Source organism: Falco cherrug, chromosome 10 (genome assembly GCF_023634085.1).
Source record: "Falco cherrug isolate bFalChe1 chromosome 10, bFalChe1.pri, whole genome shotgun sequence".
Classification (NCBI taxonomy): Eukaryota; Metazoa; Chordata; class Aves; order Falconiformes; family Falconidae; genus Falco; species Falco cherrug.
This window is the reverse complement of record NC_073706.1, coordinates 19,599,737-19,613,743: the sequence shown is the minus strand read 5'-3', so window position 1 is coordinate 19,613,743 and position 14,007 is coordinate 19,599,737. Positions and strand designations below refer to the sequence as shown.

At 47.4% G+C, this 14,007-nt stretch overlaps 1 protein-coding gene across 1 annotated transcript; it reads right to left on the bottom strand.

Moving 5' to 3' along the window:
- Positions 1 to 334: 334 nt before the first annotated feature.
- Positions 335 to 4,915, bottom strand: LOC102058424 (ferritin heavy chain). Its single transcript, XM_005438296.4, has 4 exons — positions 4,602 to 4,915; positions 2,727 to 2,873; positions 1,672 to 1,797; positions 335 to 673 (listed from the first exon to the last, which is right to left on the bottom strand). Exons 1-4 carry the CDS (start codon positions 4,710 to 4,712, stop codon positions 509 to 511), a joined length of 549 nt encoding a protein of 182 aa, XP_005438353.1. The 5' UTR covers positions 4,713 to 4,915; the 3' UTR covers positions 335 to 508.
- Between the last annotated feature and the right edge of the window lie 9,092 nt (positions 4,916 to 14,007).

Here is a 14,007-nt window from a genome sequence, read left to right as displayed (position 1 = left end):
GATGCCTAGTGAGGCACTAATTTCCCCTTCATCAATTTAGTTGCCTCACCTAAATTAACAGGGACCAATTTTTCCTTGCACATTCCTTACAGCAAGTTTTGGTGACAAAGGCATTTAAAACACAACTTTAGTCACTGAGCAATTCCTGCAATGAATGGCAGTTCCCTGCCCACTGGATTGCAGGGGGAAGGAAAGACTAAGCAAGTAAAACTTAATCCCTCTAGTATATTTCTTCATCCATGTCCAACCTAAAATGACCTGTCACCAACAGACTACAGAGCACAATCCTGCAAGTAGGAGCCTCTCGCTCCTGAGAGAAACAGAAAAAGCCAGCTTGAACCAAGTCACTTTATTGGATGGAGGGCAATACACAAACACAAGAGAAAAGGGGGGCGATATTTGGTACAGAGTGTGAGAACTGTTTATCTAGATAACTGAAAACGCATGCATGGCTGGACAGTAAAGTAGGAGTCCCACTGAAACCCATAGGGTGGCTCTTGGCAAGACTTCAGCTCTCATTGTCACTGTCCCCGAGGGTGTGCTTGTCAAAGAGGTACTCTGCCATGCCATATTTTGGTGCCCCCATCTTCCGCAGGTTGGTCACATGGTCACCCAGCTCTTTGATGGACTTAACCTGTTCATCCAGGTAGTGAGTCTCAATGAAGTCACACAACTGAAAGGGAGACAAGAATTGTAAGTTTAGGCCTGGACATGGCTTATCCTGCTGAAGCAGCATCTGAAACCCTACCAATGCTCTTTAGGGAAAGGAGAAGATACAGGATGCCAGTTTTAAAGCTGCAGAAGATACCAGAGAGGAAGCAGACTTTAGTTTTGCCTCAGCAATGCCAGGACAAGACCAAAGTGAGGTAGGCTTATATAGGCACACTTGCTCCGGAACTCTGCAAGCACAACAGTAGGTCAGGAAGCAACATGAAAGTTTCTGAACAGATTTAGAGGCCTCCACTGCATAGCAGTTGAATTCATGAATGAGTATTTACACCTGTAAAATGCTCCAGCTATGTGGTTTCTCTTTTAGAGGTCCCTCACTTATACAGGACACTCTCAAGAGTGCTTTGATTCAGACACATGATGATGTCTTCCTGATACTAAGCAGCCTCAATCCACCCTTGCCAATAACTTCTATCTGTGAAGGAACCTGTTTCAAACACTGCATTCTAAAGCATCACAGCTTTTAACATTCAGAAGCAGCAACTGCAAAATTTTATGATAAAAAAGCCTTATGACACAAAGCCTTACAGACACCCAGCAATTCAAAGTCAGAACTCATCCCCCACAGAAACAAGCCCTTCCCACAGCTCAGCTTCATGCATTTCTTCTCTTCAAAATGCTGTTCATGCAAGTGCTCTGTCTTCCCAAGAGCAACAGAAGGATCTGAACAAAAACTACGCACCCACTGTTCTGTCAGGCAGGCCTCAGCCACCCCAACACACTGCAACTGGTCCTCCTGGAAGATGGCAATAACCTACCAAATAGCCATCATATAGCCTGACACCTGGGCCCTTCCCTTTGGAAAGGCTGAATCACTAGTTCACACCCTTTTTTCATCTTTAATGATTTCAGGGACACACATACAGCCCCTAAACCCCTCAACTAGACACATACACGCCCCCTCATTGCACATCCACATTCTCAGCTTCAGCATCCACTTACATGTGGGTCGTTCTTTTCAGTTGCCAGTTTGTGCAGTTCTAACAGTGACTGGTTCACATTCTTCTCCAGGTGGAGGGCACACTCCATAGCAGTCAGCCCATTCTCCCAATCATCACGATCTGGCTTCTAGAAGGGGAAAAATCACATGACCGTATTTTCTGTAAGTACCCATGCACCATTAGGGAACAAAATCTTTTAAGTCAGTCTCAAAGCCTGTTCAGACAACATTTAGGCATTTAGGTATCTACCTGGCAGACACACAGTGCACACTTGGAACAGAACTGAATGCATGCTCCACATCCCAGACCTCTCCCCATCCCCTAGGATCTCTGAGCTCTTGTAGCCAAGACAGCTAACAGACCTACTGCCTTCCTCCTCCTGTTACAACCTAACGGCTTGAACATCTGCCTGTGTAAGCAGGCACGATCTCAGAAACAAAGCAGCTGAGACACCAGCACTGGCAAGTCTAGTCTTCAGCTCACTCAGACTTACTAGTAAGCAAGGGAATTCTTCTTAAGTGCCCATCACTTCATTCCCTGTTTTTCCTGTGACTAGCTGTCTTGCATTAAACTGGCCCTACAACACTGCTTACTTTCTGCTGTTCCAAACTAACTCAAGTGACTTCAAGAAAACAGTGCTATGAAATCTTGCAGTGGGCCATAACAAGCAATTAGAAATCTCAGGTTTCCTATTCCCATGGCAAGTGAATCAAGAGTTCTCTACAAAACAGTGTAGACAGAATACTCTTGCCATTACATTTAAGGCAGATGAACCAGTTGCGTTCCAGTTATGCTTACCCCACAGCAAGCTAGGGCTAGGCATCCTCTTTTTACACAAGAAGTGCTTTTTCTTAGTCAATCAGCACAAACTATCAAATTACCAAGTATTTCTAGATTTTGGGCTGAGCACCACACATAGATTGCAGCAGTCTGGTATGCTTATCTGCTGTCAGCTGCTGCTCCTGGGAGAGGACCCACAGGGAAGTTTGTCCCCTTCCAGTCTGGAGACAGACAAGTCTAGTTCTGCTTTAGACAGCCCATAGCTCCACTCCTCACCTTAATGTCCTGCAAAAAGATGCGTCCGCCCCTCTGATTCTGTAGCTTCATCAATTTCTCAGCATGCTCACGCTCCTCGTGGGACTGATGCAGGAAGTACTTGGCAAAGTTTTTCAGAGCCACATCGTCACGGTCAAAATAGTAGGACTGAAAAATAAGAACTCATATTCAAAACCCAGGCCTCACTCCAGCAGCCATACAAAGCTAGGAACTTACTGTGACTTCAGATAGGTCTCCTCTCATCCCTACTTCAAGGTGGCTGGAGTTCAAGATAAGGCTAGCAGCAGCCCTGACACCAGCAAGGCAGGGTGGCAAACTCTTTCCTTAGAAGTAAGTTAGGTTTTCCTGACTAGGATTAAATTTTAACCTGTACCCCCCTACCATGAACAGCATAGAATTTGTGGTTCAGTTCTGAAGATACAACCCCCCCCTCCATGCTTCACAGACAGATATTCTTCTGAGCACCATTCAAACGCCTTAAAAACACAGCAGACCTGAAAAGTCTTTTCCAAGAAGGAGAAACCTTTGCTGCAATTTTTGTTTGCAGTCATCACAAGTCAAGGTTCTGACCTGCAATGCCAGTTAAAGGTGGCCAAGAACTTTAAGGTACTTCTGCAATAAAGCTCCCATGCTTCCCTAGGCTTCCCAGGGATTAGATTAAGTAGTACACTTTCTACTTTTGGGAAAAGAAAAAAAAAGCATCACATTTAAAAGACAAAAGATAAATTGAAATAAAATACATATTCAACAGCAAGTACAAGATCAGTTTTTTGAAAGCAAAAAAATAGTAACAGCAGTTAGAAGCCATTACACAGCTTGTTTGTTCTTTGGTCAGAGCCATTAGGCAGAATTCAATGGAAAGCTTTGTATCAACTGCCAGTTATTTACCAGAGGAACTACTACAGAATTCTCTGCGCTTAAGCTAGCGGCTTGGAGGTTTCAAGGCAAGACACTGGTGCTTCTGTACCACTATCATTCACCACCATCATTAGATTCAGCTCTTCATAGAAACACAGAAAGCAAGCTGTAAAGTTCTCCACCTACGTGCCACAGCATCCCACTACGTAAAGTCTCAAGTGACCTGTGCGTCTACAGCACAAAGACTGCTGCACAGAGGTCAGCGCTGCCACTGGGACCAGTTACTCATCCCAGCTATGGCTAGCATGGGGGGTCTCAGGCCAAAAGAGACATGGAAGCAGCGCCAAGGAAAACACGGGTTGCCACCAACTCACTTCAAAAACTCACGAACGAAAAAAAACCCTTGCCCGAGAGACAAGAACGCCTGTGGGCCAGGTGCCAGCTGCCGCTCCCCAGCCCAGCCCCAAGGGCAGAGCCGCCTGCGAGCTGCTGAGCTGCGCCGATAACGAGTCCGCCAAGGGCAACGGCCCGAGCGGTTAACGTGTAACCCACGTTCGCCCCCGAGATAAAGGCCTCACCTACCGAACACAGGCGGCCGCCCCACCCCCAGGGGAAGGCCGGGAAGGGCCCAGAGGCGGGGGAGGAGGAGGAGCGCGGCTGCGCCCGTAGCCCCCGCCGCGCCGCCCTGCCCGGGCCGGTGGGGCAGCCGGGGCTGCTGCAGCCACCCCCGGCCCGGGGAGCGCACGGGCAGCCCCGGCTACGCCTTCACCCCCAGCAAGCCCCTCCAGGCCCCCCTCCCTCGGGCAGGCCGCACACAGAGGGTGCGACGCTTCCACCCGCCACCCCGGCAAGGCCCTGGCCCAGGGCGGGCCCAGACCTCCCCGCCCCGGCGGCTGCCCCCGAGGCCGGCCCAGCCCCGCTGCCACCAGCCACCACAAGCGGGCCCGGGTGGGCCGGCAGCGCCCCCTCGCCCCCAGCAGCCCCCTCCCTTCATGCCCACACCCCGCGGCCGCTCACCATACTGAGGTACACGTAGGAGGCGTAGAGCTCCAGGTTGATCTGGCGGTTGATGGCGGCTTCGCAGTCCTGGTGGTAGTTCTGGCGCACCTGGGAAGGGGGCGCTGCCATGGCGATGCCTTACGGGGCGAATCGGTGGGTACGCAACAGCAGGGTGAAGTGGCAGAGGTGGTGGGGGGGGGGGGGCGGCGGGCCCGAGCGCGGCCGGTTCCGTCCAAGCACTGTTGACGCAGGAACCCGCTCCGCTCCGCCTCGCCGACGCGCTCTGAACACCCGCCGCCTGGCGCCGCCCGTTTTATAGTGCCGCAGCGTCACGGCGCGCCGCCCCGCCGCGAGCCCCCGGGGGCGGGGCCCGCCGCGCGCTCCTGCTGGCCCAGCGTGACTCAGCACCTCCTCCGCGCGCGCGCCGCCTCAGGGCGCCGCGGCCGCCGCTCGGGGGTCCTGGCCGCCACCCCCCACCCCCGCCGGGCCTTTCACCCCAAAACTATCAACCCTCCGCCTCCAGGGGAGGCCGACCCCCGCCCCTGCCCAGACCCGGCGGCTGGGGGTGTCTCGGCCCGGGCGCGGGGCTCCCAGGCCGGCAGGCGGGAGCAGGCCTCGGGGCAAGGCCTAGCCAGGGCCCTGACAGAAACGCGGCTGCTCGCCAACAAAAAGCCGTGCTGGAGCTTTAAAACTGCACCGGCAAACGTGTGAGCAGCTTAAGTTACACCGTGTTGGAAAGGAAGATAATCATGGCACGGTGGATGTGGCTTCTTTCTCCAATCATGGCACGGTGGATGTGGCTTCTTTCTCCTTTTGCTTCCTCTGAAAGTAGCAGCTGGGACTGCAAACCAGTATAAAATCTCAGCTGGGTGCCAGACAGCAGCTATGGCTCTGGTTTGCCACCCCAGCAGAGCAGCCGGTGACTCTGGTGAGTTCTCACACTTCCTTTCTCAGTGACCAGGCCTGCCTTTGGAGACTGCCTCAAAAATGCTCCTAAGAAATGCACTAAAATAAAGGTGAAAATCCCTGGTTAGCCTGATGAGCCAAGCAAACAGGGATGGACAAACACGGCTGAACGGTCCCATTGCATTTCACAGTTGCTCCAAGTTACTAACAGGCACCTGCAGTGGTGTTTTTTGGCGTTAGCTAACAACCTGAGGAAGGCAGCATGCTGGATTTGGCACCAGTGATGACTAGAGGCACCACGCACAAGGCGGTTGGTGAGAAACTAGCATTTTGTGCCCTCAAACGTTCAATTTGCTTGGTGGTTAAGTTTAGGAGAGGAGCCTCTAGTCAGTTCAAACACAATGCCAAATAATAAGTAATTGAGAAATCAAAGGTCAAACGGGAAAACCAGCCTTCTGATAATGATTATTTCAGCTGCTTTTAGTGTTACCACAGTCATACCATTTGGGCGGTCATTTACTTGCAACGAACACTGGATTCTTTTACTTTCTGGTGTCTGAAATTTTAAGCAGATAAGTGCAAGTTTGAGGCCTAGAAATGTCCCACTTAAACTGCAATCATCCTGTAACATTGGGCTGCCAAGACCTTGGCTTTTACTAAGCCAATGTTAACGTTGACATTCATCAGAAATATTACAAGTTAGCATGTCATTACTGAGCCTGTACACTCAGGTTAAATCAATTTTCCTCTAACCAGTCCTTTCTACAAAGTTTTATTTGGTCTTTGAACCTTCCCGGTAATGTGTGATTTCCCATGCGTGACTGCACGGGTGTCTGTGTGAAAAGGGCAGCGCCAGGCTTGCGTCAGCACAACAGCACTTTTCGAGGTGCTCTGAACACCTGAAGGAACAGGCAGCCTATGGCTTCCTTTGTTTTAGTCTTTTCTGTTGCTTCCGTCGGTTAACTATCAGAAGTAATTAAGATCTGTAAGTTAACGTGGGTCATACCTATCGCTTCAGCAGGCTGCCAGGTACATTTGAAATCTCCTGTTCTCCTCCCACACAAATGCTTATATAAAAAAATAGGAAAAAACAACCCCCAAAAAGAGTTCTAACTGCTGGGCGGCCTCCCATCACTGTTTGCATGCTGTGGTATTTTCACCAGCTTGCAGGTACCTCAAACAAACCTTCTGTTTGGCTGAGTAGGCTTGCCAGAAATTAGGAGTTGTCCTGAAGCACAGATTCTGGTATAACTTGACACTCTATATTGCCAGCTCATTGCAGGGTATGTTTCAGCAATCCGGAAAGACTAACCTTGAACCTACAAAACCCTAAACCATTTCTTTTTTGTTATGTTTGCTGTTTGTGCTCTCTTTCCGCCTAACCTTTTTACCTGTGACCGACAAAGGCACATGCAGAACTAGGAGAAGTTGCCAAGCAGCTTTTAACTTGAAAGATATGGTTGTTTATTTTTTCCAATCCTCATTACATTGTTTCATGAAAAGGCTGTGCGACAGCACATTTTGTAAGCAATTAAGCGGAAGTCCATTAATAATAGGAGTATTTCCTCTGTAGTTTGGAGAGTCTGTGCAACCCATGATTAAACGTCAGTAAGATTAGGGAACTCCTACATGCTATGTTCTGGATCAGCTGCAAATTGCACAATACATATTATTGTGCATATATTGTAGATACATGCGGCCAGAATAGGGAACACCGGGTTGTACAGCCATGTGTCATGGTGTCTTGGTGACCAAGGTGCAGAGTGTTCAGCACAGTCTTAGAAGAGTTGAGGCTCACCTATACCCGTACCTTTTCTGTTTATTGTGCAACTGACTCAAACTACCGTTACATTGTGTTTTAATTTTGACTTTATTGCATACTGTTTTCTTATGGCTTGATTTACACCACCTTTTATCTTGTGCCTTTCTTCCTGAAGAATGCATTTACAAGCATTCTTGGGAAGAAGCCCGCTAAAAGCATTACCATACTTGATCTGGACTTCCCATCACTGACATTCAGTAACTGCAAGCTCATTTTTTGCACCTGACAATGCTTCACACACTACTTTCTATCATATTCTTTTCAGTAGCTAACAGGTCATTCACACCTGACCATTATTCATTAAACTATCTGAATTAGAGGGAGGATCCTGGCCTTTCTCATTCAAATCCAACAGATTAAACATGTTGGTGTATGCAGGAAAACCAGCCTGGTAATCCAAATTATTTCCTTCAGTACACTTTTATACACCAACATCACAGCTACGCAGGGACTGATCCATCTTCTCAGCAGGGTGCATGTGCAGCGTTACTTTGAATTCATGTCAGCTCTCAGCTGCTTCGTTGGTCTGAAGTAGAGGCATGCTTTGTGCTGCCCACAGCAAAAGTCAAGGTATTATCTGCCTACACAAGCTTCAAATTGTTGAAGACAATCTCTGTTTTCCCTTGGACAAGATCCCATCAGAAACAATGGAGCAAGCTCTCTTCTTGTTTACAGCTCAGCTATTATACACAGAGCACAGACCTGAACATCAGCCAGTTTAGGGACAGTAATGCTTAGCTTCCTCACATGACAGCTGGAGAGGACAATTTAAGTGTGCAAAAATAATTGGAGCTTCTTTGATTAATGTCTCCACATATATAGAGAAGATGATTTAAGTCAGAGAACTGGTGTACAGTCGTCAGGATATACCCTGATGCAGAAAAATCCACCAAGACTGCATTTGCACAGCCCTCAGTACCTCAGCAGAGCAGCACACGTCCTGTGTCTGTGTGTATACACACGTGTGTCTGAGGCAGTTGCAGCCTGGGCCAAGGGTAAACAGTTGTTAGTTTGGAAGCCCGGAGTGGGGTTTTAAGAGGGCAAGACACATGGTTACAGCAAGTTTGCACAGACAGGGCCATGTAGAGCACCATGCAGCAAGAGCATTTGATGTTGGCAAGAACTTTGTCGAGTAAGGCCTAAGATGTGCTATTAAATGTTTCCATGACTCTTACATCCACTTTAATATCATTCATACCGAGTCTACCTGTGCCCTTCTTGTGCATGATCTTTCCAAATGACGGCAGTGAACTTCCTGTGGACTGAAAACATGACTTTTATACAGATACTGGACAGTATTTGCACAAAGTAAATTCTGAGCTTGTAAAAACAGAAGCCAGATTTTGCTGATAAAGTCTGTGAACAACAACTTAACATGTGACTTAGGCTAGACCTTCAACAAGAGGGCTCCCTGGCTGCGAGCAGAGTGCTCACTGTAGTTTTGGACAGGCCAGAATGTTCAGGAATGCACAGTTTCATTTATTATTGTAGAAATGATTCCACTCTAGCTTTAAAATGCTTGTTTCTTACTATGCCAGTTTAATGGCTAGAATAATAACAGATCTGAGTTCAAAAGCAACAACTGTTCCAAATCCAGCGAGCAACAGACAGCTGAATATGGCTCGAATATTACATCAACAAAAATACAGTAACCTTTTTTCAAAGCTCAAAGTCCTGTAAATAAGATAAACTGTGCATCCAGTCAAATATTTGTTATGCAGCACTTCTACCCACAAACTTCAGTTTAATTCAGCTTACAGACTTTATGTAAACACAAAAGCAACCCTAAACTTGTCTCCAAGGTTGATCATGTGTCTGGAAATTTGACACTGATCTCAACTGTGTTTTGAAAGCCGTTTACTAAAAACATCTGGGCTCCACTTGTTCTGTAAGATATCATAAAGTGGAATTGCAGTTAACTGCAAACTCCTCCTCTAGCTCTTTGTGCAAATTTTTCAGTCTTTTTTTTATTTAGTTGCCCAAATTTCTACATGTGGGAAACCCAGGTTTTGGGCAACACGTTTTCACTGGGTACTCACGGCACAGAATGCAAATGACTGGATTACGCAGAACTGCTAGTTCCTGGAAACACGGTCCTAAGACAGAAACACAAAGGATATTTGAAGTTAGGCTAGGAAATTTGCTTAGGAGATAACTGAACGCTAAGCTGTTCTGCTATAGGAGAAAAGTCCCAAAGACAAAATAATTTGTAACAGTCTGTACTACAGGCTTTTGTAGACGAGAAATGTAAAACCCATTTTCTAAGTTGTGTTACAGGGTTTTTTTTCCTCTCTCTGAAACATTTTTGCATACAGTCAGTCTAAATGAAATGCCACAGGAGATTACAATTCTCTAATTTGTTCAGAACACCCTTGTAATTTAATTTTTCTTCTTTGACATGCCTCTAAAAATGTGCTTAGAGGCAACGGTGAGGAAGAGCAATGTTACTACAGTAATTGTCTGCCAGGCATGGCCAGAAGCAGAATCTGGTGAATTTACAAGCATGTATCGGCCCCATTTAACCTAATTTCAAGGCTGCCTCCACTATTTGTGACTGAAAAGTGCTAGGTCTGATCCCAATGACAGCCTGTGCATTATATTGGCGTACTGTAGCTTTCCCAAGACATATCTGCCAAGTTGCAAAAGCCACAATTAATTTCATGTTGACATTCCAACACAGGCCACAATCCACAGCATTTGCTATACTGTCACCATCCTCTTGTAGAGTGATCCACTTTTTTCCCCTCTCAGATTTACAAAGTCGTAAAAACTAGGGAACTCTTGTTCTTATTCCCTATTTCTGTTGTATGTAACTTTTTCTTCAAATACTGAAAAGCTGGAACAAAAAAAAAATGCACTTGCAAATAGAACTACCCTGCTAAAGTCAACAACCATAGGGAAATTTCTCAATACACCAAAAATCACCTCCTTCCTATCATGAATTCCCCTGCAAAACACTGGTAAGTATTCAAGCCCTCATGAATGATCAGGCAGCTTTCATTCTGAGTAGGATACATAGACAAAATGTCATTTTGTTAAAGATGAGGTTTCATTTCGGAATCTATAGATGTCTGGCCCCTCTATCCCTCAGGCTGTCAGCTGAGGCCATCAGTTAATTTTGTGCGGACGCCCAACAGCATGTGTTAGGCACACACTGGAGGTGGCACATGAGCAGCAATATACCTGGCCCCACATGTGACATAGGGAGCCCACATGCTCCCAGCACAGTGTTGCAGCACGTTGTAGGGTTTTCAAAGAGGAGTAAGTGGTGGCACTGCACTTCATCAGCAAGAGGGGGGAGGGGGGGGTAAGGCAGCAACAGAGCAGATCTGAGGTGGAGCCATGCAGCTCTTTCAAAGCTTCCCTATCCCCTGATTGTGCCCATAAACCAGGCTATCCATCTGTCAATGCATGCTCATATTTGTAATTATTGCTCATTCGCAAGATGCCCTTTTGACAGTTTGTGTAGCATCAAGTTTGAACAGACATTATACAGCATTAAGCCTTCCAGAGTAGGCGATACTTGCTTTTATATTTAGCCACCCAAAAAGGGGCGGGCAGGCAAACGCTTTCAAGCATAATGAGAAGAAACAAGCTTTTACAGGGAGCTGGCAGTTAAACACCGGCTTAAGGAACATGCACCAGCCCGATAAAGCACCAGCTCCACCACAAAAACAAGCAGCAGCCCATGTCACAATCTCTCTCAGGCAGGACATCCAGATGGGGGGGGGGGGCACCTCTGAACTGCTGCTGTGGAGCTCACTTATTTCATGGCTTGTTTAGAGGAAGTGAAGAGATTAGATCGTCTTAGTGGTTTAGGAGACCTGGAAGGATTTTCATTATAGAGGTGAGGCAAAGGTTGGTGAGGGCAAGTAGAGAGCAGAGGAAGTTTTCTGAGAGTCTGTGGGAAAAGCTGGTTTCTGCTGTGCTGTAAAGGGACACTGAAAACACCCGTGTGGTTTATGCAGCTGAGATGCAGCACAACTCCACAGGCTTCACATGCACACCCTTCCTGCTGGGTGTAATTTCCTCCTAAGCCACATCCAGCCCCTTGGCACCAGGGTAAAAATATTTAAAAGCAGTTCAAGGGGCTGAAGCTGGATTTGCTCTTAAGTGTGCTACCTGCAGAGCAGCCAGCTAGTGTAAAGTGTAGAGTATTTGCCCCCACAAAGTCACCTCTGGATGAGCTGGACACAGCTCCTTCCACAAGGCAGCAGCAGTTGGTGGAGAAGCAATCCACTGCAGCCTCTCCTGTGCTGTAGCCACTTCTGCCCCTCATACTGAACAAACTGGGCAAAAAAAAGCTAAGACCTTAGAACCTGGTTCTCCCATTTTCAAACTTATTCCACCACAGCATTTGTGGGAAAAAAAGCAATGAAACTGGAAAGAGAAACAAAATAGGAAAAAGAGTCAGCAGGTTCTATTGGGACAAGACTTGACCTTGATACTAATACATAGGATCAGGTATGAGGACCATGTATAAGTCATCATCTTCAACTTGGAAGATGTTGGACCATGCCCAAAGACAGCAGTATTTCAGCAACCAGTAAAAGTTACAACAACAGGCCACCTACTCCCCACAGTCAGTTAGATAACACGCAAGGGCAGTGACAGGAGTATACAAACAAGGGCAGAAAGGAGTATACAAAGTCTTTAGTGATCACGTCTGGCTGTTTCAGACTGCAACAGATGCTGGCAGATGCTCTGCTGAACACAGTAGGAAGAACCATTAAAGCCAGGCAGACCACCAGCCTCTTAAACCTTGGCCATCAGCTTCTGTTCCCTGGGGTTTTGGTCAGCATGCTGGAAAGATACTCCCACTAAAACCTGTTATTATCAGTCTCGTGTGGTAGCAAATGATGGTAGTCTGCAAAGTGCTCAGACTTTTCAAGGCTAGCAGTCAGCTTAGTTTCAGGTTTAAGACAGCTGGAGGAACGCTCTGTCTGGTCTAAGGAATCAGTTCTTCCACCCAGTTGCTCTGTTATTAGCAGGCTTGCTCAGTCATGCATGGCCACACTGCCCAAAACCTGTCTAAATAGGCGGTGATGACCAAGACTGAAACCAGTCAAATCAGGAACTTTCCAGTCTAACAAGAAAAAAAACATTGCCATTCAACACTTAGCACAGGCTGGCCTCCTTGCCTTTTTTTTGATGCTCTTGGTTTCTTCTACAAGCCATTGTGAAGGGACACAACACACAGGGCAGCAGCTGGCTCAGAGTAAAGTTACACCATGCAGGTGAAACATTCACACTGCCTGAGGCTGTCAAAAAGGGGAGACTGCATTACACACACACACACAGAGACACACAGACACACACACACGCGCGCGTGCGCACCCCCCCACACACACACACCCCCCCACACCCCTTCTTTGCCTCTTCCTTGTCGCCAGCCACCCTGATTGTCCCACACTAGTTTCAGTGTTCACCAGGGTCACTACAGGCCAGTTTAGCTCATGAACCTAGCAGAAAACAGAAGAGGAAAAAGCAACCATTTCTGGCCAGTTTCTAGGGTTGGCTTGGCCAGTGGATGGCTCTAACAAGTTCCAGGGTCAAGTGCAGGGGGGGAGGACAGCAGGTTGCTCAGCCAGCTCAAGCATTCAGGTTATGCCTTCATGCTGAGGGATGCTGGCTAAGCTCTGCAGCGATAGGAAGTAGAAAGGGGCAGGGGGAGACAGAAGTGAATTGCTTCTAATGCCACAGCCAGCTCCTTGAGAGCTAGTACAGACCTTCCTGAAAGCAGACAGTACTTACTCACACCTACCATGACCAAGACATCTGTTCCCAAAACTGCATGGGCTGTAAATCCTGTGCCTAATTTTGTTTTTGTAATTTCCAGTGTATGTGTGTGCAAGCCAAAAAAAGGCAAAAGCAACAACAAAACGGGAGGCAACCACAGCCTTGCTTGCAGGGTTCAGTTGGTGCGGGTCTGTGATGTGCTCCCATCGCAGTGAGATACTGAGCACACTTCGGTAGCAGGGTTGGGACCTTCAGTGTTGCAGGGCAGATGGAGATGAGACACACTGAAAAAAGCAGTTCACAAACAGTCATTCCTCAGATAAGGACTCAGGCTGAAACAGCAAAGGCTGAACACCTAGAATTTGGCCAAGATGCCAGGACACTAAGAAACAGTGAAGATGTTAAATCAGGCCCAAAAGGGAAGCGGCTGTAATGAGTTCTCTTACAAAGCATTTCTTCAGTCAGGAGTTGCAGATTGAGCAACAGGCTGACATCAGCTAAAATAACAGGATGGTGGAGGGAGTGGCTCAGATGCTAAACCAAGCAGATGTTACTTAGGTCACCATGTAAAACATAATTTCTGATTGGGAAGATAACTAAACCAGAACTGCAGCACTGTTAGTTAATCCAGGAAACTTTGTCGGTAATGTTCAGCTGTATGAACCGGGTCAGCATGACCACACAAAAAAGCTATCAACCTTTTGCCGGAATTCCTAAGCAACTGCATCCCCTAGCCACTGCAAGGCTTAACCAGCAGGGAAGACTGCCTGACGTAGGCAATTTCTACTTCTTTCCCTGCCCCTATAGCCTCACTACAGCAGAGCTTCCCTGGGGAAGATGCTGTGTCAAGTCCAGGTCCTTGCCCCCAAGGAATACGCACCCCAATCCTTGCTCATTCGTTATCCCAAGTGCCTCGTTTTGAGAAGGGTCAAACGAATTTCCATCAAACCTTGTGCT